The sequence below is a fragment of the Microtus ochrogaster genome, linkage group LG2, assembly GCF_000317375.1.
Source record: "Microtus ochrogaster isolate Prairie Vole_2 linkage group LG2, MicOch1.0, whole genome shotgun sequence".
In the NCBI taxonomy this organism is placed as follows: domain Eukaryota; kingdom Metazoa; phylum Chordata; class Mammalia; order Rodentia; family Cricetidae; genus Microtus; species Microtus ochrogaster.
In genome coordinates this window covers 45465158-45479975 of record NC_022028.1, presented here as the reverse complement: position 1 = coordinate 45479975, position 14818 = coordinate 45465158, and the positions used below count along the sequence as shown (strand labels likewise).

The 14818-nt window shown below is 48.9% G+C and overlaps 1 protein-coding gene across 3 annotated transcripts in view; it reads right to left on the bottom strand.

Moving 5' to 3' along the window:
- Positions 1-2049: 2049 nt before the first annotated feature.
- The window catches only part of Specc1l (sperm antigen with calponin homology and coiled-coil domains 1 like), a 99943-nt gene continuing 87174 nt past the window's right edge, over positions 2050-14818 (bottom strand). For all 3 annotated transcript variants that reach the window (XM_005360185.3, XM_026785480.1, XM_026785481.1), the window contains 3 exons: positions 6698-6814; positions 5983-6042; positions 2050-4575 (listed from right to left, as the gene is read on the bottom strand). In XM_005360185.3, coding sequence (XP_005360242.1) covers positions 4486-4575; positions 5983-6042; positions 6698-6814 — 267 coding nt within the window. In that variant the 3' untranslated portion in view covers positions 2050-4485. The remainder of the gene's footprint in view (positions 4576-5982; positions 6043-6697; positions 6815-14818) is intronic.

The window sequence follows — 14818 nt, the reverse complement described above, 5'->3', positions numbered from 1 at the left end:
TGCAACCGTGGAGCTTATCTGGTGCAGTACTGTAGACGGGCCAACGGCAGAGGTGTCCACAACCTTGTCCTGGCCCCACGGTGGGAAGCAACTGTGCTCTGCAGTTCCTTCTGCCAGGGTTTGCCACTTATCACCCCAATGATGGCCCTAAGTCACCTCCCTGCGCTCTGTGTCCCCAGTCCTGGGGATGCACCAGGCCTCTCTCACATTAAAGGATGATTGACAGTAGGAGCCCACAGAGGTCAGAACAGCTCCAGCATATTCGAAAAGTTGTCCACCTCGGGAAGACCCTACGGTCCAGCCCACATAAAACAAAATGAAGAGCACGCTGGCTTGTAGTCTTTCCAAGATCTCGTTCTCTTCCTAGGACTCAGCTCCCAAACTTCAGATACCCTGATGGTCCCTTTTCACACTCAGGGCAATGCAGACACCCTCTAGGCATTTTTGGTGACAAAGACCAGTCCTCCCAGGCTTTGGGCCTGGTGGTAGTCATTGGTAAACCACATACTAATTCACCCCCAAGAAGTGTGGCTTCCTCTCCTATCCGTGCCTGGCCTCCTGTCAGAGTTCCACCAGAATGGAGTCACAGCAGTCTGGGACTCCACCTTCACCACTCAACACAGAGCATAGTGGCCACACACTGAGACCATTCACAATCTGACCACTTCCCGCTGGAGGAACCACTTCAAATAATGCAGCCCCTCTGAGACTTTGGGGCAAGTGCCAACCCTGTCAAAATGGGCCATGAGGTGGCCGCTGGGTGCCCTGGCTCCCAGAGGCTGTAGATACAGGTGTCTGGGAAGCTTTCTAGTTAGTCCTTTCTTCCTAGGAACCTATTTTCCTTTTCCAATAGAGCTGCCCCTCACAGCTCTAAACCTCCCTGATCAAGGTACTGGCTGGGACTGGCAATCCCTTATCTATGATAAAGAAGAAAAGACATTATCACTGAGAACTCTTGGCAGATAAACTAGGTTACATAAGAGCCCCTCGGGGTCAGCGTGCAATCGGCAGGGCTGAGGAGACCCTTCTTTGGAGGGGCCCGATGCCGTCTCAGGGGCAGATCAAAGTGCCACAGGCAGGTCAGCACTCTTCTTGCCTTGCAACAGGTTCCTGATGTCCTGAGAACACAAATCCAGTGTTCAGAGTGAGGAAGAGCTGGAATAGTCCCGGTCCAGTCCCTGCCACGACAGTTCCAAAAACTGAGCAGAGCCCTCTGCTCCAGGCTTGAGTTAGGGTCATGTGGGTTGTCCTGGGCACCTGAAATGTTGGAGGTCATGGCTTGTGGGCACTCTAAGGACATATCCAAACTCAGGCCAGCTGGAGTCTTGGCCGCCACGGGACCCCAAATCCTGGAGACTATCATGCCTAGGCAGGATGTTCAACATAGGTGCCCTGTGTACAGATGCCGAGTCCGCAGATCTCTCCCGCATGGGACATGTGCAAAGAGGAAAGAAAGCGGCCAACATCAGCACACTGGATTTGAGAACACTGCACACAAGGTCCACACTCGGACCTGAAGCACAGCTCAGAGGTATAGAATTTGTTATAGCACACGCGAGGTCCTGCAGTTTGAACCCCAGCACTGAAACAAAAAAGATGCACAGGAAAAAAAAAATGCCTAACTAGCTGCCTCTGGATAGAATACCCTAACCCCAAAGCTTTATATATCCTGAAACCCATCTCTAAGAAGCTAACATTTATAAAAAGAAAAGAAAAGCAAACAAAAACATTTGGGACATCCTGTTCCAATGTGTGGGCTATGCTGGAGGCTTCACTCATGCAGGGACTCCACCATGGGGCACGTTAGCCGTAAGATGGGATCTCGAGACTGGCCACGGATACCATGTGGCTTCTGGGCAGGCCAGAACCTCTGGGCTCATCCATTTCCTCCACCCTCTGTCCAGAGCTGCCTGAGCCCACATGGCAGGGTACTACGGCAGGTACACCCATGCCTTCTACTCCAATTCCACATCAGAGCTGAGAGCTCTGGCTTGTGTAAGATCAGAGGAGTAGCAGAGAAGGAGAACAAACTAGGAAATCAAAGCACAACAATTTAATACATTCAAGAGTATTTACTAGAACAAAATGACAAAGTATCATTCATTAGCAGAGGCCTGTGACTGAGAAAGTAGAAAGGTACTGGTCCTTCTGTAGTGAATTTGTGCTTTAGGGAAGAGGGGCAAGCTTACATCTTGGAGCTTCCCAGGAAGTCACCTAGAATGAGAAACCCTCCAAATATCACTTTTTGGGGGGGACAGGTTCCCATGCCAAGGCTGGCATTGAATCCACCATGCCATCAACAGTAATCCTGGACTCCTGATCTTCCTGCCTCCACTTCCCAAGGATTGGAATTACAGGTATACACCACCACACCCAGTTCACGTGGTGTTAAGGATCGACCCAGGGCCTCGTGCATTGTAGACAGGCACTCTACCAACTCCCACATACTACTTTTAAACACACATGGCCATCTACAAGCTTGTTTACAGGGCCAACAGTGCTCTTTTAGGGGCCTATTACAGAAGGCAAAAGACTTGTAGCCCCTCACACAAACATGGGCAGTCTGGGGGAGGGGGTCCTCCTAGTCCACCATCTAGCATCCAATCCCTGCTACTGGCTCCGGGCCTATACCAGCCCCACAGATTCTGGATCAACGTTATCTCTATACGGACATACCCTTCAGCAGCAGTCAACTTACTCCAGATACTTTCAGAAAACTCTGGCAACTTCTACTCTGGCAAGAGGCTAGGCTCATATTAGTCAGCAAGGGACAGAAGCTGTGGACCGCAAGCCCAGAAAAGTCTCTTTAACATGACATAATAAATAAAGCCTGGCCTCAGGTCCAACACCCTGGTGCACAGTGGAAAGGCTTCAATGAAGACAAGTGACAGCAGACACTGGAAGCTCAGAGACGTCAGTGGAGACTCATCTGGAAACAGTAATTCTCTCATGGATAGTCAGTCACCCTGACAGGTGGTCAGCAGCAGAACAAGAGCAAGAACAGAACTGGGCCAAGGAAGAACAGAGAGGCACTGGGACAGTCAGAACAATAAGGGTTGTCACCAGAAGACTGCAAAGCGAGCTGCCAGATTTGGACGTTTGGGCAGGGTGGATGGGAAGGACTGGCTGTCTGATGAACACCTAGACACAGCCCATGTCCTAATAACTACTCTCTTCTCTAGGTTCCAGACACACCACAGTCCCAGCATAAAGCATTACGCTTGAACACAGAACCTCACTCAGTGTATGTCTGAACCGGGCATGCCTCCTGGGAGACCTTTCCAGCATCCATCTAGTTATTGAGGCTGTGACCCCATTTCTACTGATGGTTGGTCTTCCTCATGGTGTCTTGCAGGTGGCAAACAAGTGTATACTGGAAGTTACAGGTCTTGACATTTTTCAAACAACAGTTCTGTGTCAGGCACATGAGATAAGGGCTTCCTATTCCCAAAAAGGGGCTGCTTAATTCCAGCCAGAAATCAACAGAATTGAGTAAGGCCTTGGCTCGTGATGTAGGCCCCACATGCCAGGCACAGCATGGAGCCACCTCTACCACAGAGTCCCCACCAACATGCAGGATACTCATGTAGGCGTGGGTGCAGCTGTCCTGGTGCAGGGCTAAGGCACTGTCTTAACTCCTGCCCTGGAGGGGCAACCATCAATGACTTGAATCTCTGGCTCCCTAACGTGCCTCCTCCTTTCCCTACTGCATGAATCCTCATTCTCACCATGCTAACACCCACATTTTGTGTTTTATTTCTATGCTACAACTAACTTTGGTACTAAGAGAATAGGAGCTATTTTCCCAATATTGCTTCTGATAAAACAGCAACTTTAACTAGGACTCCTTGGGACCAGTCTTTTGCCTGGGGCCAGAAGCAAGTAGCTAAGTACCCACTGAATGTGCCACTTGCTTCTTTCTGACAATGACAAAGTCTGTTTGGTGGCAGTACAGACTCAGCTAGCTGTGGGCCTGGGTGCTGGGTTTTTGACACTCCTAAATTAAACTGTGGTGGTTAGGACAGTCCTGTCACACGGAAAGGATAATGACTCTCTTCTAACACACTTCTAGAACCCAGGACCACACAAAGGGACCAAGGCCAGCTTTGTCCCAGCATCGGGAATCACAGAGATGACAGTCAAGAATTGCAATGGCTAAAGCTTTCACTAACCCCTGCTTCCCACAATTTAATTCCTAAGATGAGCCAGGCACAAGCCTTCCTGATGTTTACACTTCAGGGCACGGATGGAGCTTGATGGTCTCTGGAAGTAAGATGGCTGTGGGCTGTGCTTCCTGCTCCCGAGGATGGCCATATGGAAGAGCCCTGGTCTGCAGTTCCAGTTCCGATGCAGAGGCCTAGAGCTGAGCACACTCCCTGCAGAGAGGCCCAGAGTCGCTGAAAGCTTTAGGGGTTCTAGCTAATGGTGTTGTCACTTGGTGACTGCAGAGGTCCGTAGCTGGTAGCAGCAGCTCCTCCTGTGTGCTCAGGTTTCAAAGTACTTGTAGATGGCTGTGACATACAGCATTACGTTCTGCCAGTCGGGTCGCTCGGTGCGCGCCATCTCATTGATGTCCTGGTAGAGAAGAAGCCTGGTTAGGATTCATCTGCCTTCCCAGGTCATCCCATGAGCTTCTAGTCCCAACAAACACAGACAGCTTTTAGTCTAAGGCTTATTCCCTCTTTCAGAGGACAGGCCTTGAGTAGCTGCTCTACCCCCACAACAGCCCCTGTGAACATGCCTTCCATCAGGATCATTCCAAGTCACATTCCTGCACCACCAGGGTTCCAGCCATGGCTTGCCAAGGCCTGAAAGACTTACTTCCCTTTGGGGTCACAGTACCACGGTGTGTGTCAGAAGTTAACAAAGATTTTCTTTTTTAGTTCTTTTTGCAGAGTACTAGTGACCTGTGGTGTGGACCTGAGCACCTGTCACAAGTGGCTGCTGCAAACTAAAAAGCAGAGCCAGGTAGTCTGAGGGCTATTTCACAGCCGAGGAACCCAGAAGTGTCCCTGAGTGTCTGGGGTGAGAAGGGCTAACCTGAGCAACTTAAGACTTCAGGAAATAAGGCTTGGAGAATAAATCTTGACAACTATTCCTTTTTAGGCTCAAACACCTAGCCACTTTTCATGTATGAGAATGCTTTGTATGTGGTGTGAAATGTCTTACTGTACCTGATCTCTTCCTACACGGCTCAATAAAAGCTACCCTAAGCAAGCCTGCTTCTGTGAATTCAGAAGATGCCATTACAGGCAAACACTGTTATACTATTACTAAGAATGTAAATACTTCTTTAAAGCCCACATGGTCGCTGCAGGTCAAGGTAATGGGTACCCAGGGCTGAGGAGGCAGGCCTGCAGACGTGCAGGTATCCTAGAGCCCTAAGAATGTTCTTGTCTCACAGGGTCACAGGAGCAAATCTTGGCACTGTCCCTCTAGCTGGTGAAGCATCTCTTTGCATCTGGAAGCAACAGGCTTGTTTGTGGAGGACAGCAAGAGCTGCTGTCAGGTTCTTGTCTGTGAGAGCCCCGCTGGGGTCAGCAGGGCAGAAGCCTAAGAAAGGACGTCATTTCCTACCACTGGTGTCCTGCGCCATGAGCAGAATTTTCAGCACCTTCCTATGGGCCTGTAAGGAACTGTGGGCAGGGCTGTGCAACCTACAGAATGTCTTCTGGACTCAGGATGCTCCTGGCCCTCAGCCTCTAGACCAGCAAAAGACACACAGCCCTGTGCAGAGTGCAGTGAACAGCAATGCTCCCCCCATGAACCCAGAGATTCTGCTAAGGAACAGAACCATGAGGAACAGCCCCACACAAGAGCTGCAGGGACCATGATCACAAGCTTGAATGCTTCCTTAGAGAAGCATTTGGTGCAACAGCTGAGCTCCCACGAGCACTCCACACCCTGAGCCCAGCCCACCTGTGACCACTTCGCCTAGGCAGAAGGTACTGCCAGCAACTCCTCAGTAAGTTGTGGGCTTACCAGGGTGGATTTGATTCCAACACTTTCAGCTGCCTGGAAAGCCAGGGTGAAGTTCCTTTTCTGCAAAAGAAATCATGTCAGTGCAGTGTATAGACATCTGAAGATCAGGAAGGACAGACAGTAACCCCTTCATGGGTCTTGACAACCCCTCTCCATCAGCTCCAGCTCTATGTACTTATTCTTTCCTTACTCAGAAAGTTGCATTCTAGCACAAGGGCCTCAGCTAACCAGATACAGGTCCCAAAAGCTGAAGCACATGCCTGCCCAAAGGTTATTCTCCCCCTTGGGAACTTAAAGGGTTTTCTACAGGGCTTAGGCTGCAGTAAGGTAAAGTGGGGGCTGCAGAACCCTATGAGTGGGAAACTGCACCTACAGCCTGGACTAGAAGAATGGCTGCCTTCTCATTTCTGAGACCCATGGTATAGAACAGGCTTTGAGCAGAAGGTTAGCCCAGGCTAGCTCGCACTGCCCTGACTGCTCATGCCAGTCAGCTTCCTCTTGAACTTCTTAGTCTTTGATCCTAAAAGTTGTCACTCAGGAAGAACCAACTACTCCCACTAGGAATGATGTTACATGGGCAGCTCTGGGTAGATCCAGGACTGACTGGCTGAGTGGTAACAGCCAATCCCAGGGTAACGAGCCCAGACAGACTGCTGTGTGGCAAGACAGGAGAGAGTGATCCACTAACCAGGCACCAACCCTAGCTTTGCCTCACCTTATCTTGGCTGTTGAGTTCCTGATAGGGTATGTGGGCCGGGAGATAGGTGTGGAGCAGTGCACAGAAAGCCAGCCCATCGTTCCAGCTGCTGCTGAAGTTTGTGATGTCGATATTCTGAGGGAAGAGAGAAGAGAAACGCGGTGTGAGCTCTGGTCTTCTCTGAGGAGTGCTGTGTATGGAGGACACCGAGGCCTTCCATCGTGACCTCACTCTGGATGAACCAGAGCGTGCTGTGGACTGTGTCCCAGTACTTACCCTGTGACCATCACTAGGCGTTTTATGATCTCGCAACCCACCTACCTACTAGCTGAAGATCGGTATTCCTGCCGGGTAAGGTGTGGGCCAGAGACATGATCTATAAGCTGTTCTACACATGGAAAGGCCTCTCCAAGTCTTGCTATGGTAACAATACTGACTGCCAGATGCCAGTGACAACCAATGAGGCTCCTCATTACTTATTAAAGCATTTCAAAGATTTTTCAAGCTAGGCATTGTGATACACAATGGATCACACCTGGAATCTTACTATGCAGGTAGATTGTGAGTTCAAAGCCAGCCTGGGATATATAGTCATTGAGACTGTCACACACACCAGTAACACTGAGGAGACTCTCCTAACTGCCTGCAAATTGAGTAGGGAGCTGCAGAGATTTAGCTTTCATGAGTAATCTACAATGGAGGGGGCTTTTTGATGCTACAGCTGCCTTTGAATAAGCCATGCTCCTGGAGGGAACTCTCATACTCCTTAAGGAACTCCAATAAACTCACCGGTTCACTTAACTGACAGGGATATTAATACCAACAACATTCCCACCCTTTCAGACACTGCACATCTCAGAAGACATGCTCTGCTCAGGGACCGGCACATGCACTGAAGGTGAAAAGCACCCCAAATCCACCAGGCTTTGGCACACACTTGAGGAACAGCTCCCCAACACCTCATTTCACATCTCAGTATGCCATCTTCAACTGCATTAAAGTTCAATTCCACTGGCGTGGGAAGTCCTTTTGTATATGTGTTGCTTTTATTGGTTAATAAAGAAGATGCTTTTGGCCTATGGCTTAACAGAATATAGCCAGGCTGGAAGAGATATATGCAGAGTAGGCAGAGTCAGAAAGAAGCCATGTAGCTACTACCAGAGACAGACGCCTTGGCTGGAGCACACAGAAACTGGTAGGCCACAACCTCATGGTGATGCACAGATTAATGGAGATGGGTTAGTTTAGGATATAAGAGCTAGCTAGAAATACACTTAAGCCATTGACTAAACAGTATTGCAATTACATAGCTTCCGTGTGATTATTTCAAGTCAGGCTGGCTGGGAAACACTCCACTATGTAAGACAAACCACCCAGCCTTTGAGAATCCTCCAGGAATGGGTGGTCAGCAGCATACGCCAATACTGTTCAAAGCTGCACAGCGCTGTGGTTTCCGGCTGACAAGGCACTTCACCATCTTCACTCCTCTTTATAAAACGATGACCCTAAAACCGGTAGAGACCAAGCTCTCTGTGCTGGGAGTTGTGCCCAAGCTGGCTAGTGTCTCCTGATCTAGACAGCACCTTCACCAAGCACACCTTGCTGGATGCAGTGGCTCTCAGAGCAGTGGGTAACCTGACCACCTGCTGCTGCTTCCTGCTTCTCCCATCTGACTTCAACACCCCCCCCCTCAGGTGTAAGTGTACACGAGGTGCCAGAATATACTCATGCGCAGTTGACCGTCTCTTTTCTCATCTGAATCTTAGGAAGCAGACAAGTAGCCAGCCCCATCTGAGGGACCTGGGAGATGAAACATGTGCCCAAGGTTCTCTGCAGCAGTAGAGACGACAGGGACTGAGACTTTGTCTCAAACACTTCACAGGAAGCATCTAAGGTCTTGCTTAGCTGGAGTACTTGGTCACTGTCACTTTTGCAGTGGTGGGCTGGGGGTTCCCACAAATGCTAGGCTAGTGCTCTACCACTGGAAAGCTCATTCTGGGCCAGTCTTAAAAAGAGGGCAGTGGCTTGCAGAGTTAGTTCTCACTGGCGGGCAGCTTGTGCAGATGGTATATGCATAAAGATCCTATGCTCAGAGGACAGCACTGCATTTACAAAGTAAGTCCAGACTGGCACAGGAAAGAGACAAGAATGAAGTACACGGGAGAACTGAATGGGTCAGGACTGATGAATGACATGGCATACAAGGTCCGGTATAAAATAAACATGAAAGGTCTCTTGTTTACAGAATGCCAAAGAGAAAAGGCCACTAATGGTACTAAAAGAAAAAAGAAAAAAGAAAAACCTTTCCATCATCCTTCTCGGGCTCGCATCTAAGTGACTGATGTAGAAGCTAAGGCCTAGGCTTTGTGCAGACAACAGGGCAGGAAGTTTTTTAGAGACACACAGAGTTCTGTGGCAGTATCAGTCGAGGTCATTCACTGCTGGAAAAAGACAAACCCCTTCTTCCTGTGTCGGTGCCCCCTTTTGCTCCCGGAGACAGAGGCAGTTCTCACAGGGTTGTGGACGTGCCTAACGTCACTGTGCCTCGCAGCAGAGGCTCCTGCACCTCAGCTGCCTGGCTAAGGCCCGCTTCCTCCAGACAAGCCCCACCCTGCTATGGGAGAAGCTGCTGCTGCTGTCCCTGGGCCTCCCTCCCCTGCTCCTCTCCAAACAGAGGCAGGATACAGCTCCGGGCTTGACCAGGCAAGGATCCTGGGCTTCCAGGGGAGAGGTGCTTGTTTGATACTCTGTGCTAACATTTCAGATCAAAATAATGCCCAAATCTAGATATGCTGGCTGAGTCTTGAGTGCCCACCCCCCTGGTGGCTGGAAGTGCGCTGTTTAGGAGTGAGGTGGTGACTAAGGGCTGTGAGGCCATTAAGCACTGAACCCAAAGGAACCCTAAGTACCAGCTTAGCCTCTGCCCAGACCTACTCCTAAAACACTCAGCAGGGAAGGATGCCAGGCCTGGACACAGGAGTGCTCCCTGGACAGAGGGGAGAAGCCTGCAAGCTGAGACAGCAGGTCTCCTGCCTCAGCCACTCCAGATGTTTAACTCTTGTTAATGGTCAGGGCGGAAAGTCTTGCTACTAATAAAATAATGTCAGCTGAATTTACAAAGGTCTGCAAACACCAGGCTGGCTTGCAAAGGAAAAAAAGAGCTCGGTGCTAAAAAGTCAGAGAGGAAACCCCTGCCCACGTGTGAAGCTCTCCACCACTGCTTATTACAGTCCAGCGACACAATTTCAGAACTGGTAAACAGACTGGAGAAGAAACACACTGACTATTAAAAAGTCACACCAAGTCACCAGAGAAACAGCTTTTCCTTTAGTCACCCAGTGAAGGCCCAAGGGCCCCACCCCGCAGAGACGACCACCTGTCCCCAAAATTGAACTATGAGTAGGTTCCAGGCTGCAGGGAGAGGTGGGAAATCCTGAGCCCCTCACCAAGTCTGCTGCGACCAGAACCAGCTGTTTCTTACTATTTCTCTCAGTCTGTACTGCACAGTGTAGCAGGTGCAGCCTGATGTTTTATCTCTATAAGTACAAAGCTAAACATCCCCTCGGAGGCCAACAGCAAAGACAGATGGGCCATCCCGGGGATGCTGCTCTACACAATCTCGGTCACTTTACCTGCCCACAATGGCCAAATAAAATGCCACCCTTTGGTTTGACTGGCAACTAGTAAAAACTGAACCATTTTGTGACTCAGGAAAACCCAAATCGATACTACTGTGTGAAGTTTGTGGATGGCGGAGGGCCAGGTCTCACACTTCCTGGACACATAACTGATAACAGCTGTCCCTGGCTTCAGTAAAGCAGATACAGAAATGTCAGCCCAACATGATGAATTGCTTTGTCTCTAGGAGACACCTGAAGAGTCCTCGAGTTGCCTATTCACTGTAAAGAAGGCAGACACTAAGACACCCAATCTATCATCATTTGTTTCAAAACAGCAAGACTGGCATGGCCGTCTGAGTGGATGTTTCAGCAGCTCTTAAATAAGGCTTTATGAGGTCACCATAGAACAAGGAGAAAAAGAAGACACAAGGTGGATGGGTAGGGAGTTGGGGAGTGGGTCTGGAAGGAGAGGTGGGGGGTATGATCAAAACACACTGTACGAAATTCTCAAGGGACGAAATGGCCCAGAGGACGGTGACAGCCTCAGGTCTGTGTCTAAATAAAGGCTTATGTGTAAGCCGGCACCTGGGATCGCCTGGATGAGGGGACTTGAACCTAGGTAGATGACAGGAAGGGGAGGGTACGGGGCACAGTTCTTCTTTCTGAGGACCATTTGCCCATCTGATGGATTCTCACCAGAGGCCAGGTCCTGGGGTTAGGCCTTGGCACTCAGGGATGGCTGACAAATAAAACAAGCCAACGTGTGGAGAGACACAGTCCAGGGCCAAAAGAAGGCCACGGGGGAAGTGTGGCTACTCAGAAATCAAAAGGGAATCAGAAGAGCCAATGGGAGTTGGGGGGCTGGGGCTGCGTATGTGTGTGGGGGCACTGCTGACTGCAGAGGTCTGTGGTGGGAGGGAAGGGAGACGGGGTACAGAGGTAACTGAGAGCTAAAGCAAATGCTTTTGGTGACAAGTTAGAGGCACGAAGGGGAAGTGCATGTTGTACCAAGGATAACCCTTGGCTTCCCCAGAGCCAAACACCTGTAGTGACCTTCGTAGAAGTTGAACTCACTGGAAACAGGGTTTGAGCACACTGGAGGTACAATTTAGATGCAGTAACTTAAAGCTATTTTGTAAACAGACAGAGGGGCCTAGTAGCACCGATATGGGTGCAGGAGTCATGAGAGAATTGAGCGAAGGAGAAAATGTAGGACGCCCACTGTCCCAGTTACCCAGGGATGGTGCAGAGGAGCAGATGGAGAAAGGAGGTCTTGGAACTTCCCAGAGCAGTGGCCATGCTGAAGAAAAGAACCTTTAATGGGGCACGAAGAGGAGCAAAGAGTGGGAGAGGAACTAGCACGCGAAGGAAGGCGGTGTTCAGAAGGTAAGGGCTGTGGTGCAGCTCAGTGGTAGGAATGTTCCTATCATTGCATGAGGCCCCGGGTGTAATCCCCAGCACCACGAAAGTGAGTGGAAACCAAAGGCCAAGAAGAGAGTAACCAATGCAGTAGTGTTGCTCAGAGGCTAAGAGGACATGAAAACTCTGACATTCCAGTGAGCAATGGCCAATTAAAGGCGAGCAAAGCACAAAGGCCATAGCCTGTAACAGTAATAGTGCCAGACTTTCAGCCACTCTTTCTACAAGGTGTTTAGTTCATAATATCTACAATGGAATTTCTAGGTTTTACAAAGCAACCTTTGGTGCTCAGGCAAATCCCAATCTTGCAGGACTCATCCCAGAGGTACCTCTACACTGCAGGTTAAGAAAGGGTTACTGGCTGAATGAAGGTGTCACTTCCCAACTCATACAGAACAGCTGCCAGTGTGTGTGTGTGTGTGTGCGCGCGCGCGCACGCCCCCTATAAGTCTGAAGATAGCTTGTAGGGGTTGGCTCTCTCCTTCCACCATGTAAATCCCAAGAATCACACTCAGGTTATAAGGCCCAAACTCAGACTTACCCACTAAACCATGCCATCAGGCCCAAAGTTACTTTTCTGGAGAAAAACATGTACACCAATTTTCTGTACAGAGTTTCTACTGGTTGCAGGCAACACTGCCAATCCTTTGGCAGTTTCCTATCACCTGCATCAGGTGGCTCACAACTACCTGGGCACCTCTGGCTTCCTCTGGCAACCAATGGATGTATACACATATACACATAATTAAATTAAAATAAATCTTGGGGTTAGAGAGATGGCTCAGCTTTTAAGGGCATGTATTGTTCTTCCAAGGGACCTGAGTTTGGTCCCCAGCACCCACTTACTATTCTAGCTCCAATGTCTCAGGCCTCCATCTACACTGCACTCAAATGCACATATCCCATACACAGACACACGTAATTAGAAGTAAAAAGATAAATATTTTTAAAAAATAGCTTTAAGAAACCAGAACAAGAAGAAGCAGCAGGGGCTGGGCAAGGTGAAACATACCAGCCATCCACCAAAATTCAGTCTCAGTACTCTGAGGCTGAGGCAGGAAGATCCTGAGTTTGAGGCCTGCCTGGGCAACAGAATGAGAGTCTGTTTCTAAGACAAACAAGCCATGAGGAAGCTAAGAAATATTCTAGTAGTTCCAGTTCTTAGTGCGGGTTCTCACCTTGCATTCAGTTTCCAACAGAGCTGGGCTTTCCCACCCAACAGAGCAGTTAGTTCTACGTCTAGAGTAGAACACAGAGACAAAAGGATGTGATGGTTGTGAGAACAGGGGTGCTCTCCTACTGGGCTGCCTCATCCAGCCTTCATCACTGCATCTTGTTCTACTGAGCTTGGTGGACATCACTGGGAGGCCTGCTCTTTTCTGACGGGAAATGGAGGAGCAGTGGGTCTGGGGGGAGAGAGAAGATGGGGGGAAGGACTGGGAGGAGGGGAAGCTGTAGGTGGGATGTACTGTATGAGAGAATAAAATAAAATTATAAAAATTTAATAGGTTTTATAAATAAGATGTTAAAAAGAAAAGAAAAAGAAAGCAGGAAATGCAAGAAAGGTCCAACAAGAACCCAAATGTGGTGGCCCAGGCCTACGCTCCTAGCATTCACGAGGTCGAGGCAGAAAGATCCAGAATTCCAAGCCAGTCTGGGCTACATTGTGAAACCATGTCTTTAAGAAGTCACACAGAGTTTCAGCCAGGAAATATCTACAGAAAATGGCCACCAAAGGGAGTGGCACTGGGCTGGAGAGATGGCTTAGAGGTTAAGAGCATTGCCTGCTCTTCCAAAGGTCCTGAGTTCAATTCCCAGCAACCACATGGTGGCTCACAACCATCTGTAATGGGGTCTGGTGCCCTCTTCTGGCCTACAGGCATACACGCAGACAGAATATTGTATACATAATAAATATTTTTTTTAAAAAAGGGAGTGGCACTAAGAGGAAGCATGGCCCTGTTGGAGGAAGTGTGTCACTGTAGGGGCAGGCTTTGAGATCTCTTTTGCTCAAGCTTCCTTCAGTGTGATTTTCAGATCATTTCCTGTTGCCTACAAGATGTAGCACTCCTGGCTACTTTGCCAGCAAGCACCATGTCTGTCTGTGTGCTGCCATGCTCTCTGCCATGATGATAAAGGACTGAACCTCTGAAATTGTAAGCCGCCACCTCAGTGAAAAGGTTTTCTTATAAGAGTTGCCATGGTCATAGTGCCTCTTCACAGCAACAGAAACCCTAAGACATGTACCGAATATAGAAAGTACCTTTTCCTCAGTTAAATGTGATGTCACCTTTGACACTCACCTTAGATGGCCAGGAGCAGAGAAGCCCAGTTCCTTGTACCTTTACTTTTCTAGGGAATGAACTTCTGCCAGTGGCCATCAGATGGGCCTGTCTTCCTATTCCCTTGAAAGCACTGGGAGTTTAGGGGTAGGATATAAAAGCCAAGACGTACAGAAATCTCAATATGTATTTAAAATGCCACAAAATACCTAACACTGGGGACTAGGAAGATAGCTCAGTCAGTGATGTGCTTGTCATGTGAACAAGGGTCACAGGACTCACATACAAAGCTGGGGGCAACGGCACAAGCCTGCAATCCCAGTACCAAGGAGAAAGAGACAGAAGGACTCCCGGGGCTTGCTGCCTAGCCAATCTAGTCTAATAGTTGAGTTCCAGGTTCAGTAAGAAAGCCTGTTACAAAAAGATAAGGTAGAAAGCAATTAAGGAAAGATACCTGTCATAGACCTCTAGCCATATGCATGTGCACACAGGTACACACAAACACACACATACATAACACACACACACACACACACGAATGCAAGTGTACACACATATGTGCGCGCGCACGCACACACTTATAAAAATGTTTGAATTTGTCTGAAATTTAATTAAGGGCCACCAAATACACATCTAAAGAAAGACCACATGTTCTTTAAATAGCTATTAAAGGTCTGATCTATTTAAGGAAATGGCATTTTATGGGCATCTGGCAAGAAGCCAGAGGGCATGACTCATCTTTCATCGTCTACTTCCGTATGCCCTTGGCTATGGAAAGCACAATCTGTAGACCACACACGGTACAGCCATCTTCATTA